A 12881-nucleotide genomic window follows, 5' to 3' on the forward strand; every position below is an offset into this window, starting at 1 on the left:
GATTCAAGAGCTTGCGTAGTTTTCTCTCCTCCTTTGCGTCTACTGTAAGCACTTGTGACTCACAGAGAGTTTGTTATTATTTATCATTTTTATTTATTCATTTATTTTTGCTTTTTATTATTAACTAAATGGTTTTCTTTAGGTTTGAATATTCTTCACTGCTCTATTGAAATATTAAAAAGCATAGCTCGGACTAGTTTATCTTCAATATTGAATAGATCTCACAGGTATCTATTAAAGAGGTGATAGGAAGGGAGTCCAAGTTTTATTATTTCATTATTTGCGAAATAAACTTCGTAGAAGAAGTGGCACAATCAGGCTTAAATAGCAGAGTTTTCTTTGCTAACACTCTAAAGTTATAGAACTCCTTAGCATTCCATGAGATAATGTTTGTTCGCCAGAGTGGGTTTTAAGTAACTAACCTTTAAGGTGCCTCTTCGGAAAGAAATAAAGCAAAGTAACTTTTTAATGCTCATCTAGAGAACTTTGAAATATTCTGGTAACTATTAAGTTCATTACAATCAAATTATCGAAAATATCGTTTTTCTCTTTTCCATTGGATCTTTGCTGCTTCGCACTCTTGTAAAAGTAAATAAAAATTTTTAACCTGCTGGCGGCAATCGCAAAACCAGGTCTTAAAAGAAACAGTGATCCACGGCCCACCATCTTATATTTATTCATATCTCAGTTACCTAAAAGAGGATAAGTTCTCGAAAAAGTATTCCAATCCGAACCATTTTCAATAGGATTCGTCAAGGTATCAAATTTTGCCCAAAATTGGACAGATTTAAGACTTTTCGATCGGTCCTTGTCGACAGTGCATATATCTGTACAAATACACTTAAGATACCCTTGTACCAAAGCTGATTTAGACTACGAGGACACTAGGACTGAAAATATTGCGGAGAAATTTTTATAAAGAGTAGAGAAGTAAATGAAATATTCATGAGGTAATTAAATCGTGAAAGTGATCAATTAAAGTGCAAATTAAGTGCTATTTACTTGCTTGGTGGCAATAAAATGAACTGTGATGACTTTGTTAATCTTAAAAGGAAAAACCTCATTCGATTAGAAATGTTTGTGAATTATTTATTTACAATTGCTTTTACACGTTTATGGAAGAAAAAAGTCAAAGTCAATACAATTTATGGACAACATTAGAGAAAGCATTCACCCTTCGAGTGATAGTGATAAGACATTTAAGTTTTGCATTTAAATGATTTTTACGTGTATATATATACATATATATGTTTGCGCATGTAATATATTGGCTGTAGTTTTTATAATGAAATTTCTACTCTTTTATAAACAAAGCAAAATAAAATAAAAAAAAATTGAAATAAAAAAACCCGCGTTAAGTGTGTGCTGATTGCAATTTGTTTTACTGCAGCAGTTATTTAGTTATATGTGTGCTTATATACGCCTTAGTTCTTGAGGACAAAAAAAAAAAAAAAAACAAAAAAACATTCAGAGATTAGAAAAGAGAAGAAGAAAATACTACAATGAGCTCATATATAAATGGTTATAATTTTTAAAAGAATACATCAGACTAATAAGTGAATCGTATCGTGAATCGTTCAGTTGCTGAACTTGTAGCCGAAAGCTTATACAAAAAAAAAAAAAAATTAAAATTTAATAATAAATTTAAAAAAAATAAATTTAAAATTTGTATTTAAAAAATGCCTGCCAATAACTTAAATCATTTAGTGGGAACGACTACACGTTACATAGCCGGACGCAAAGCTTTGCAAACTTCATATTGGCGTGCGAGCGCTGACGGCAAATTAATCAAATACAGCAAGACTTGTGAATTTGATCGTTCACAGGAAATTCCAGCCAGTATACGCCATCAGTTCTTTAATCGCAGTTACGTAACAAACAAATCCATTTAAGGATTTCACATAATGAACAGTAATAGTAATAGTGATTGTAATATTATATGTCAAGCACAGTGATACACATGCACATATCTTGCTAATTGAAAGTTGTGCAATAGCCGTTCTAGTAAACAATAATTATACGTAATATTAAAGTTCCTAACTAATCACACACCGATACACACAAGCACACACACACACACCCACACATACACACACACACAGACATCGACAGCGAGATTATGAACTTAAAAGTTATGGTGCTAATAGGTTTAATTTATTTAGTTTATTAATTAGCTATATGTGAACAATTGAAATTAAAAACATTAATAATTAAATAAATAAAAACAAAATTAATAAAATATATGTCAATAGCAAATACATAATGTACTAAATAAAATGTAAATATTAAAACCAATGATTAGAATTTAATTACCACTGTTATCATTAAAAAAATTTTTTTTTTTTACATCAATAACAAATAAGAGAATAAAAAAAACTTTTTTAAAATCAAAAATTTATCAACGTTAATTAAAGGAATCGCCATTTGAAGTTTATAGAAAGCTAAGATTTGTACTAATCTTGGACTACAAATCCCTTGTATCTCTTTATCCCTTATCCACATAATTCGGTCGCATTTGTTTCGCTTTTGTCTATTCAGTTAGCTCATTGCCTCTCTTGCTCTGATATGATGTGAAAATTCGCGTATGTCTTATTTATTTAATTATTGCGATTCATCCCGAAAATATGCCCCCAATAATGTGTAAATTTTTTAAACTGAAAGAATTCCTCTGATCGAGAAAAATCAATATTTGATATGTTTCGTATACATCTGTAGCGCACGTTTATTGATATCGTATGGAAAAAGCAATCAAGCTCAACAATAAAACAATATGCTGCCGATATTCAAGGGCAACGATGACATTCTAATCTATCTCGATTCCAGATCGAGTTATTGATACGTGTAGAATGGAAAAAAATGTGCATTTATTTTAAATTTATCTTAACTTCTCGGTAATCGGTAATATATATATAGAGGCATGTATGACCTTGTTGCCTGGTTGTTTGGACTCGGTCTGGCTCGAATAATTGATAATCGAATTATAAATAAAAATTCCGAAGCGCTTTATTACTTATTCGTGATCGACTTGACATCACTGGGCTGTTAAGTGGCCCTATAAAATTTTTATACCAAGCTTCAAGTGCACTTGTCTTTTATAAGTAAATTATTAAGTTTCTATTTGCTAAGAAGATTATGTGGACCGAATCACTTGCATTTTCGATTTTGACTATCGGTGATTGTGGCTGCCAAACAAAGGTACAATATTGAAGGTTACTTTTTATGCCATGCTATACCACTTTTATTAGAAGCGGATGTATGTAACACTCAGAAGGAATTGTGGTTGAACGCATCCTTCGTCATACCGATTGATACAGAATCACTTTCTCAATCAATTTAAGCTTGTCTCTCCGTTTGTTTCGTAGGCAGATCTACAGAAAATTTGGATAAAATTCGGTACAGTCCAAGGACAAACGCTATTGAAAATGATTTATTTCGGACCACTTCTTCTATCACTTCCGTTATAATGTCCTATTTTGAAAAATCGCAACATGAAAAACTGCAAGCTGTTCTTTCTATTTTTTCTTTTTTTTTTTTTTTTGGGTGAATTAATAGTTTTTTCTCTGTATGCACTTCACGTCAAACCTCAATTCAATGGCGGAATTAGTGGCATATGTTCTTGTAACCATACAAAAATGAATTTTTCCGATTTGCACTATATCTGTAAAACAATGATTTCTGATTAGCAGGGCGTAGTGAAACGCATCATTCCTAGACATTAAATTTGGATGTATGTCTACGACCTAGGGTCATCCGTCTATTTGAGCGAATATTATGCAAAAGGGGAACCACGCCAAAGTCCCTTACAAATCAAAGTCATATTGAGAGGCTCGTTCGCTTATCACGCTGCCATGCATAGTGCATTTTCTTCGCTAGACCAGTTTGCTCATAAAAAAAATGGTATTAATTGATTATGACGAAAACGAAAATGGCGATTAGAATTTATTTGAAATTATAAATAATTTCTCCCATTTCGTAGACGAATTCGCCCTATTTTTTGGTCACACCTTATTCCTTGACATCCCAAGCCTTGACTTGTTATCCCAAAGCATTAAGCATTTCAGCAGCATCGAACAAGCAGATGTTCACTCGGAGGAAGGGACAGAATCCTACGCTGATCAATAGTGAACATATACCGGCCCACTTTATGGAGCGCTCTTAGGCGCACCTCTAAATGTTGCAAAGAGAAGGACTCGCACTCTGAATTAAACTTCGGCGGAAGGTATAAAACAAATCCAAAGAAGGTTTTGTAATTAATATATCGTAGATAGGCTTCGTAAAGCTGTCTCTTTCGCACTTAATTTGTTTCCTGTTATTTTATTCTGGATTTTTATCTGGATGAGATTCGCGAAGATTTACTAAAAAGTTGTGCAGATAAAATGAAAGAGAAAATGATTCATTTTTGTCGCTCATTTAAAATAAATTGAAACTGACTTTATTAGCTTAACAAGATGGGAGAGTCAAGATTCTATCCATACTGAAACTTTCAAATCCCTGAAGCCGTATCAACTCTATGAACGTACGAATTTTTAACAAGGGGATCATCGTCACTGTCTTGATATCAAGTTGGACGTACATAAATACTACTACCATCTTTTCTCTCTTCGTGCCTACCATTAAGCCGGGGCGTTGCTAAAAAGAAAAATAAAATAAAACAAGTAGAAATACTATACTGGGCCACGCGTCACCATTAAATACCCTACACCACCTTACAGTTATTAAAAGTAATAATTCTTTAAAACGAGGCTTTGCGTGGAAATTGATCGGAAAATTAGTCCGATCCGAATCTTTGACCAAATCATCAACACATCTCTAGAATTACAGCCTCTAAGTTGCACGCAAGAAAAAAAACTGAACGAACGGACGGACAAGTTTAGATCGATTTAGAAAGGAATCCGTATCGATCGGTATAACAAAAGTTGGATCTACCTTAAGCGCTTCTGAGTGTTGCATACATACGCACAAGATAATATACAATTGTTGTGTAGGGTAAAAAAAAATTAATCCTAGTACTCTGTGCTTAGATAAGAAAACCAACGTCTTTGTTTAGAAAGGGAGAACAAATTTCGTTTATATAACACTAGGTGGACATACCAGTAAATTGGTTTTGAATAATTTTCATCCTTCCCCGGTACAAATAAGAAATGCATCAAAACTTAGTTTCCAATTTTTATTTTCTTCCATATTATGTGCCACTAAAATATTTTTTTTTTTTGGAGAGAATTTCTGAATTTTAACTCCCCAGACAAAAAAACGCTTTTTAGAGACGCTTTTATAAGAACGTAAAAGTTGTGCGAGGATCCGACAGAGTTGTAAAGTTCTTCTTGTTCTTCTTTCACAGTAGAATTGTCAAAGTACTAAGAAATATAATTCTGTTCGAGTTAATTATTAGACAACCGAGAGATAAATGTCCAGTGGGTCATTTTTGCTCGTAAAGTCCTTTGCAATTCCGAATACTCTTCCGTAACTTATGTGAGAAGGATTTCAAAATTCGTAGGACTTTTAAAAATCATCAAAATTGAAAGTGTTACTCTAATCGCTACATACGATCTCCTCTAAATGTTGAAAATTAAAAATTTCTTCTTTTGTTTCAAAATCAAACTTTAATATAATTTTTTCTTTGAATTATTTTTATTTATTTATTTATTTTTTGTTATGTATTCAGCTAAATTATTTCTAAATATTATTTTAATCGAAAAACCCAATAATAATATTTATTAATGAAAAAAGTTATGCACGCATTTTCTGATACGTCCAGATAGCCATTACATCCCGCATGCCGTCCATCATATTGCAGCCAATCCAGTTTATTTATTTGTTTGCAATGAAACTGCGATTTATAAATTGGTTTCGGATGCTGGCTGGCATTTCTTGGGAACGACCAAATTCACAAGTTTTACTGTATTTAATTAATTTGCCATCGGATCCTGCACGCCAGTAGCAGGTCTGCATAGCATTTCTTCCGGCTATGTAGCGTGTAGTCGCTCCCACCAAATGATTAAAGTTATTCGCAGGCATTTTGTATTTGAAATTTCTTTAACAATTAAACTTTTTAATAAACTTATATTGAAATTTTTAAAATAAATTTTCCCAAAAAAAAAAAAAACAAACTTTTTTGTCACTTAAAACAACGTTTACCAAACTGTCGTTTGCTACAATTACTTCTGACTTCCATTAGACGCAGCCATCGGCATTTATAACTACTCAGCCGCTAATCTACAGCGAACGAAATGAATGAATAGTGCAATGTTTAAAAAAAAGAACGCAATAAACATGCACTGCCTTGCCATGCTTTGCCCTGCTGCCTTGTCCTGCCCTTTGGCCGTGCAGCGACGTATGAATATGTTTTTGTTTATGGCAGACAATGTGCATTTTGTTAAGAGCTAAGCACTTTGCAATAATAAAAAATCAAATTAAAAAAACTATTAGGTAATAATAAATAAATAAGATTGTCTCTTATCTGTTGAAAGTGAAAAAGAAAATTTTGTTTACATCTATGAAATAAAATGAATTAAAAAAAATAAATAAATAAAAATAATAATAATAAATTATTACTCTGACCTCTTACAGGGACCGCGTGAACAGAGAATGATCGACATTTAAGCGCCACCATCTAAACGAAAAGAAATGAAAATTTCAGTCAGAGTCATTTTGAAAGAGAATCGTTCTGCTTTATATTATATATCTTGATGATAATTACATGAAAATCAGCGCATACCGTCGCCCCGTTATTGCTTGCTTTTATCCCACAGACATTCCGCAAAGGGTTATACTAAAGAAATACAAGTGCTATGACTGGTATGAGGATAAACGGATAGATACAACTTATTTGACCGAGGGATTGATTGATCTTATGCGCAGTGTCGCTTCATTCTTTCTATCTAATTCAGTTTTTACTGAGTCTTTAATAAATCTTCTTAACGTAAGGTAATGATACAAGTGACTCCGAGGACACTTGGAGATCGTAAAAGTGTAGTACTCAAATCGCTCTGCATACTCCAGCACAGGTCACAATCTGAACGTACAAGATTCCCATTAGAGCACGTCAAAGCATTTCAATCAAGCTTTTTCGAACCATTGGATTGCATGGAGCATAGCATTACCACAATAGAATAGAAAACTGTTTCCTTGGGCCTTAATGCGGAGTAGTTTTCCATGGTTACTGCTCTTGGTTTATTCGAATCTTTAGTCTTTTTTTTCTACCTTTTAGCTGATAACAACTTTTAATAGATAACAATTTTTCAACTTAACGTATACATAGATTAAAATTTTTCGGTTTAGTTGTTAACTTTTTTCTCTCTTGATCAATCTTCTTAAAAAGAGTTTGCGCTGATAACATTCGAGCGGGTAATAACAAGCGCATCTTAATTTAACAAATACGTTTGGACTCAGCTCGCAGATTATAACGCGTACGTGTGGGCGGGTGCCTCCAAATTTTGCTTGAAGACGTTTAATCGCTTACAGCGAAAGGCTTAGATGCACATGCGTGACGAAATTATGTCCAAAACCTTAGATACCCTACAGCGTTCGGGTAGTGTGAGCTGTACAGGTACATCCAGGGCAAGTCTTCCATAGAGAGAAAAGAGATTTGCCCGCCATTTAAATTCTTTACCAAATCCACAAGGCTTTCTCAGCCTTCGCATCCATTCATTATGGAATTGCCGTCATATCATGCGACACACTACCGGGGTTCGTCGTTCTTTAATATATCACCAGTGGTTTTCACCGTCTTAACTGATATTTCCACTACTCACTCTTCCCATCCCGCTCTACCTATAATCCGGTTTGGCCATCATCGTGGTCATACACAAAAAGAAAAAAGGCTCAAGCATTCTCCTTTTTCTTCTTTGTCAAGGCTAAAGCTACGACTGACCTTCGGAAACTTTGAAAAATTTTCGTAGAGGTTGTAACAGTTGTATATAAATATTTTGGAGACATTTTAGAATGTATTCTTTAGAGAAACCTTGCGCAGGCTATATTTTGTTTTTTTTTTTTTTTTTTTTTTTTTTTTGGAAAATCAATAATCGCCCTTTTTCTTCCATAACGAATATTGTACATCTTGTCTGCGATCTTTTTCCATAACGAGAAGATAGAGCGAGTGTAGTCCTCGTTCAAAGGTATCTACTGGCGATTTTCAAATGTGAGCAAATTCTTTGCGAAAATATGAGTTTATGTCTATTTAAATTTTTTCATTTGTCTGTCCGTGCATCTAGCATTTTGATTTTGCCTCGTGATCATCACAAAGAAAATTGGTCATATATGAACTTTTAAAGGGGCTATGAGCTATACAAAGAGATGTTTAAAGATGCAATATAAAAGTGGGCGTCAAAAGCCTGAAAAGTGTAAAGAACATCGGCTATCGAATATGCCTGCCGTTCGCACTTAAGATGATGGATGATGAGTGTAAAAAACTCGCCCTAACTTGAATCTGGCTTTCAGACGAGACATTGAAGATAAAAGATTTGTAAGTTTTTTTATTCATTCGTTATATTTTTATTCTTTTATTTTAATATTTTATTTAATTTTCATATCGTTACATACACATAGAGCTTAAATCTTTATATATTATTATTATTATTATCATTACTATTATTTATAATTTTTATATATTTTTTTAATTTATTTGTGACTGTTTTCTGTTTTCACTTTCATTTTCACTTTAACTATTTAATTCAATGTCTTTTTTCTTCTTTTTGCTTTTGTATATGTATATATATATTACGTGTACACTGTATAGATATAATATATATTTAGGTATACTTATGATTTATTCATTTATTCTATATTTATATCGGTATGAGTTTTTTTTGCTTTATTTATTTTTCCTTTTTTTTTTTTAATACTTTAATCATCATAGTGATGTTCGGTTTGGGTTTGTTTTTTTTTTTAATAATTTTCTAAATTTAAATTTTTTTTTCAATTTATATATATATATATATATATATATATATATATATATATATATATATTTATATATTTACTTTAGGTTTTACTTAAAATTACAGCCTTTATTATTACGTTAGATTCTAAAAATTTTTTAATAATAATTATTAAATATTATTTTTATTATTCATATTATAATAATTTTTATTTTTAGTATTATTATTTTTCTTTATATTCATTGTACTACAAATTTTTCATTTCGTTTTATTTCTCTTTTTGAATTTTTTCCTTCTTTCCTTAAAACTTTTAAATAATTTCTATAAATCTCTTATGCGGCCACAAAATGTCCTTGCACCATAAACATACTTCTTTCTCTTCTTCTTCATTTTTTTGTATTCCAAATTTAGCTAGTTTATAATTTTCTAATAACATAATTATTACTCGAATATGAATATCATTTCTTCTTTATTTCCTATTATTATTTATTTTTTTATTTATTTCATTTTTTTTTTCTCTTTTTTTTTGTATTTATTTTGATATATATGTAGTTTTTCTATTTTATATATAATTATAATAACTAAATATGTCGTGTGTTGTATCCTTTAAAGATTTTTCATATATCAGTTGGGCGTAGATTTGATTTATTTTTTGTTTTTTGCTTTAGTATTTGAATTTTATCTATTTATTTATTCATTTTCTTTTTCTTATTTTCTCTTACTATTAATATATTAATTAATAATACATCTATTACTGATTCAATTCGCTTTTTCATATATATTTATACATATATATTTATATATATATATATATATAGATATATACATATATATGTATATATTGCAATGAATGCCTTTACTTAACAACTAAGGTTAGGAAAATCAATCCTTTGTTATATGTTTTATTTTTACTTTCATTCTTACTTTTATTTTTTTATTCTTTTTTTTTTTCATTTTTATGTTAAATACAATAATTATGCATCAATTCATAATTATATAAATATTTCTTTAAAAAAAGTTATCTCAAAAGAGAGAAAAAAATATTTTTATTATTAATTTTTTTTCTTTTTTTTTGATTTATTAATTTTTGCTTTCTTTAAAATATATTTAAAATAATTTTTTATTTATTACATTTATTCATTCATTTATATTAAAAATAAATTATTTCTGAAGAAGAACACAGTAGAGATCAGCGTTTTTTTTTTTTTTTTTCTTTCTTTCTTTCTTTCATCTTTTTTCTCATATCTTGTTTTCGCATTAAAATTGGAATGAAAAGTCACGTCAGAACGTTCTATTCGTCTCAAAGTGTACTTTTGCCATCCATCATCTCAAATTAATATCGTAAATTATTGAGTTAATTGCAATCAAATCGATTGACCAACCGAGGCAATTTGTTAAGTCTTAAACGAATATCTGTTAAAGGCGCAGGTCAGTTCAGAATCTTGTATACAGAAGTATAAAGATATAAAAAGTGTATACAGATATATAAAGTCAAAAACGAACACAGATCGTATACTATGTCGTTGTATCCTTTGGAACTGTTTTTCTCTTTGTTTAACTTGAGAAGCGCTTCACGACATTTTACGCAGAAATTTACCTTGTACAAGAAATATTTAAATATATCAATCAATATTTTATTAAATATGTAAACAAATGAGAAAATATTTGAAAACTTTGCAAATACTTCCCAATTCATTAAGAGAAATCGCTAAGTTGTTTGAACGCTGTTACGTTAAAGAAAAGTTCGGATCGAATTGCTGACGAGATAAGACACGCAACTGTCAACTACGGTGACCGTAGGTTCGAATCTCAGTCCTGTATATCGTACTTTATAAGTAGCTATATACTATATAATTACATAGACTTGTGTTTACTTTTAAGATTTGAAGTCTAAACCTTTGCTCCTTGCTTTTGCTTGATATTTTTTGCTATAATTTCGTAGTTTAAGCCTTAAACTTAAGTGGGTCTGATAGGACTTGAAGCCTAAAAGTATTATGAAAACTGTTTACTTTAAAATGTGCAGTCGATGATCTTCTCTAGCGTTTACTCTTAATTCCGCTACGGGTGTATTACTGACTGCAATGAAGGAATGAATAAAAAAATGAGTGAAGTGCCTCAATGAATAAATCACTAAGGGAAAAATATTTGTTAATCAATTTGATGATTTAAATGTAAAAATAATGAATCGAAGCCTGAATTGGACTTCTTTCTACATATTCTTCTTTCGCTTTTTAAAAAAAGCAGAGAGGAAAAAAAAGCTCGCGGAAGGGTAACCGAATTTATTGATATGCTTCGTGGAAACAATCCGGCAGCACTCGACAACATGTCGGCTACCCACTGGTGGTTTAAGTGTAGGCATGGTTACGTTAAATCAAATATCACACATATGGAAAAAGTTTAATAAATTATTGATCGTTAATCGTTAGTTTTTGAACAATCCGTGATATTTCGATTGGCAGCGACGATGGCAAGAATTTTGAACAAATTTAATTGTGAGACATGTATGTGGAAAGATCCCGATCGGCCGATTGGCGAGCAATTAACCAAAGTTCTGTTTGAGATGCGGGGTAGTTGAGAAGACTTGCTCTCCAGATTTGGAAATGGATTAAATTTTAAGTCTGGGAAATGACATACGTATAATAATTTTAATAGTATCTGTGTATCTAATTTTTTTTCAACCATAATTTGTAATATTTTGCTTTGTATATTATTTAATTTTTTGATCTATTTCTTTTTACTTTTACTTTTTGTTTATTTATTTATTTATTTATTTATTTATTTATTTTTTTCGTAATAATGTGGAAGAGTTCGATTTATACTTAATGCTTAGCAAAGTTAATGAGTCACAGAGAGAAGAAGTTACTACAGAATTACAGAGAGGATATCATTGATAGTATAATACTTTTGTTGTTGTTGTTGTTTAAAAAAAAAATTTGAAAAAAATTTAATTTCATAACGAAAACAAAACTATAAATATATATGTATTAATAGTTGTTCTCTTTTTTTTTCAATTGGAACTAAATTACAATTTATATTAAATTTTTTTTATTTAATTATTTCTTTAAGGATTCTCTTGCATCGCAATTTTTTATTAGTTTTCTTTTATTTTTGTTTATTATTTTGATGTTTTTTTTTTTTTTTTTGTATAATAATAATCGTTGTACAAAATCTTAATACATATGTAAATGTACTTATGAGGAGGATGTGAAATATATTAATTTTTATTTATTTATTTATTTTTTTATTTTTATTTTTATTTTTTTTTTGTAATAAATAATATAAATGATTATTAAATTTATATCTATTTATTTTTAGTTGTCTCATATTTAAGAAAAATATTTTGCAAATAGGCGCAAATAACAATTAATTATTTTAAATTTTCATATAGTTATGTTATCATGCATGCATGTGTATGTGTGTGTGTATATTCGTTTAGGTATATATTTAATATTAATATTACGCACACATAGATATTTATGCTTAATGCACTAATACGTTTCGGTTTAATAAACTAACAAATCATTTATAGATTCCATGTTGACTTTGAGCTTAAGCTTTGCAACTAAAATTTTCTTCACATATTTTCTTATTTATTTATTTATATATATATATATATATATATATTTTTTTTTATTTTTTTTTATGTATGCATACAGTACGTACGATAATATAAAAATCTGTTTAAATCATAACAAAAAAAAAAAGTCCAATAAAAGCCTTGCAATTGAAATCTCTGTAAAAATGTAAATTTTTTCACTTGCTTTTAATTTTCGATGGAAATGTTTGCATTGAAAAAAAGCAACAAAAAAAAAGAAATGTGTATTCGACTTAAGCCGAACCTCGCCTGATACCCAGCACCTTCTACCAGTCTTTATCAAACTACATGCTAAGGTATAAATCATTGGAATGTGCTCCAAAGTATTTGGAAATCTAGGAATCATTGAGATTTTCCTCTTACTTAGAATATGCTCAACTAAATCGAACGATAAAAAGTGTTAAAAACTT

The 12881-nt window shown here is 30.0% G+C and overlaps 1 protein-coding gene across 1 annotated transcript; it reads left to right on the plus strand.

The window, feature by feature from the left end:
* The first annotated feature begins 1554 nt into the window (after positions 1–1554).
* LOC119631852 lies at positions 1555–2025 on the plus strand. The gene has a single exon (XM_038024383.1). The coding sequence runs from the start codon at positions 1680–1682 to the stop codon at positions 1890–1892; it is 213 nt and encodes a 70-aa protein (XP_037880311.1). The 5' UTR covers positions 1555–1679; the 3' UTR covers positions 1893–2025.
* Positions 2026–12881: the final 10856 nt, after the last annotated feature.

This window comes from Glossina fuscipes, unplaced genomic scaffold (genome assembly GCF_014805625.2).
Source record: "Glossina fuscipes isolate IAEA_lab_2018 unplaced genomic scaffold, Yale_Gfus_2 1, whole genome shotgun sequence".
Lineage (NCBI taxonomy): Eukaryota > Metazoa > Arthropoda > Insecta > Diptera > Glossinidae > Glossina > Glossina fuscipes.

Bases quoted from the DNA above. Each gene is read 5' to 3' on its own strand.
- LOC119631852 (XM_038024383.1), top strand. From the start codon at position 1,680: ATGCCTGCCAATAACTTAAATCATTTAGTGGGAACGACTACACGTTAC.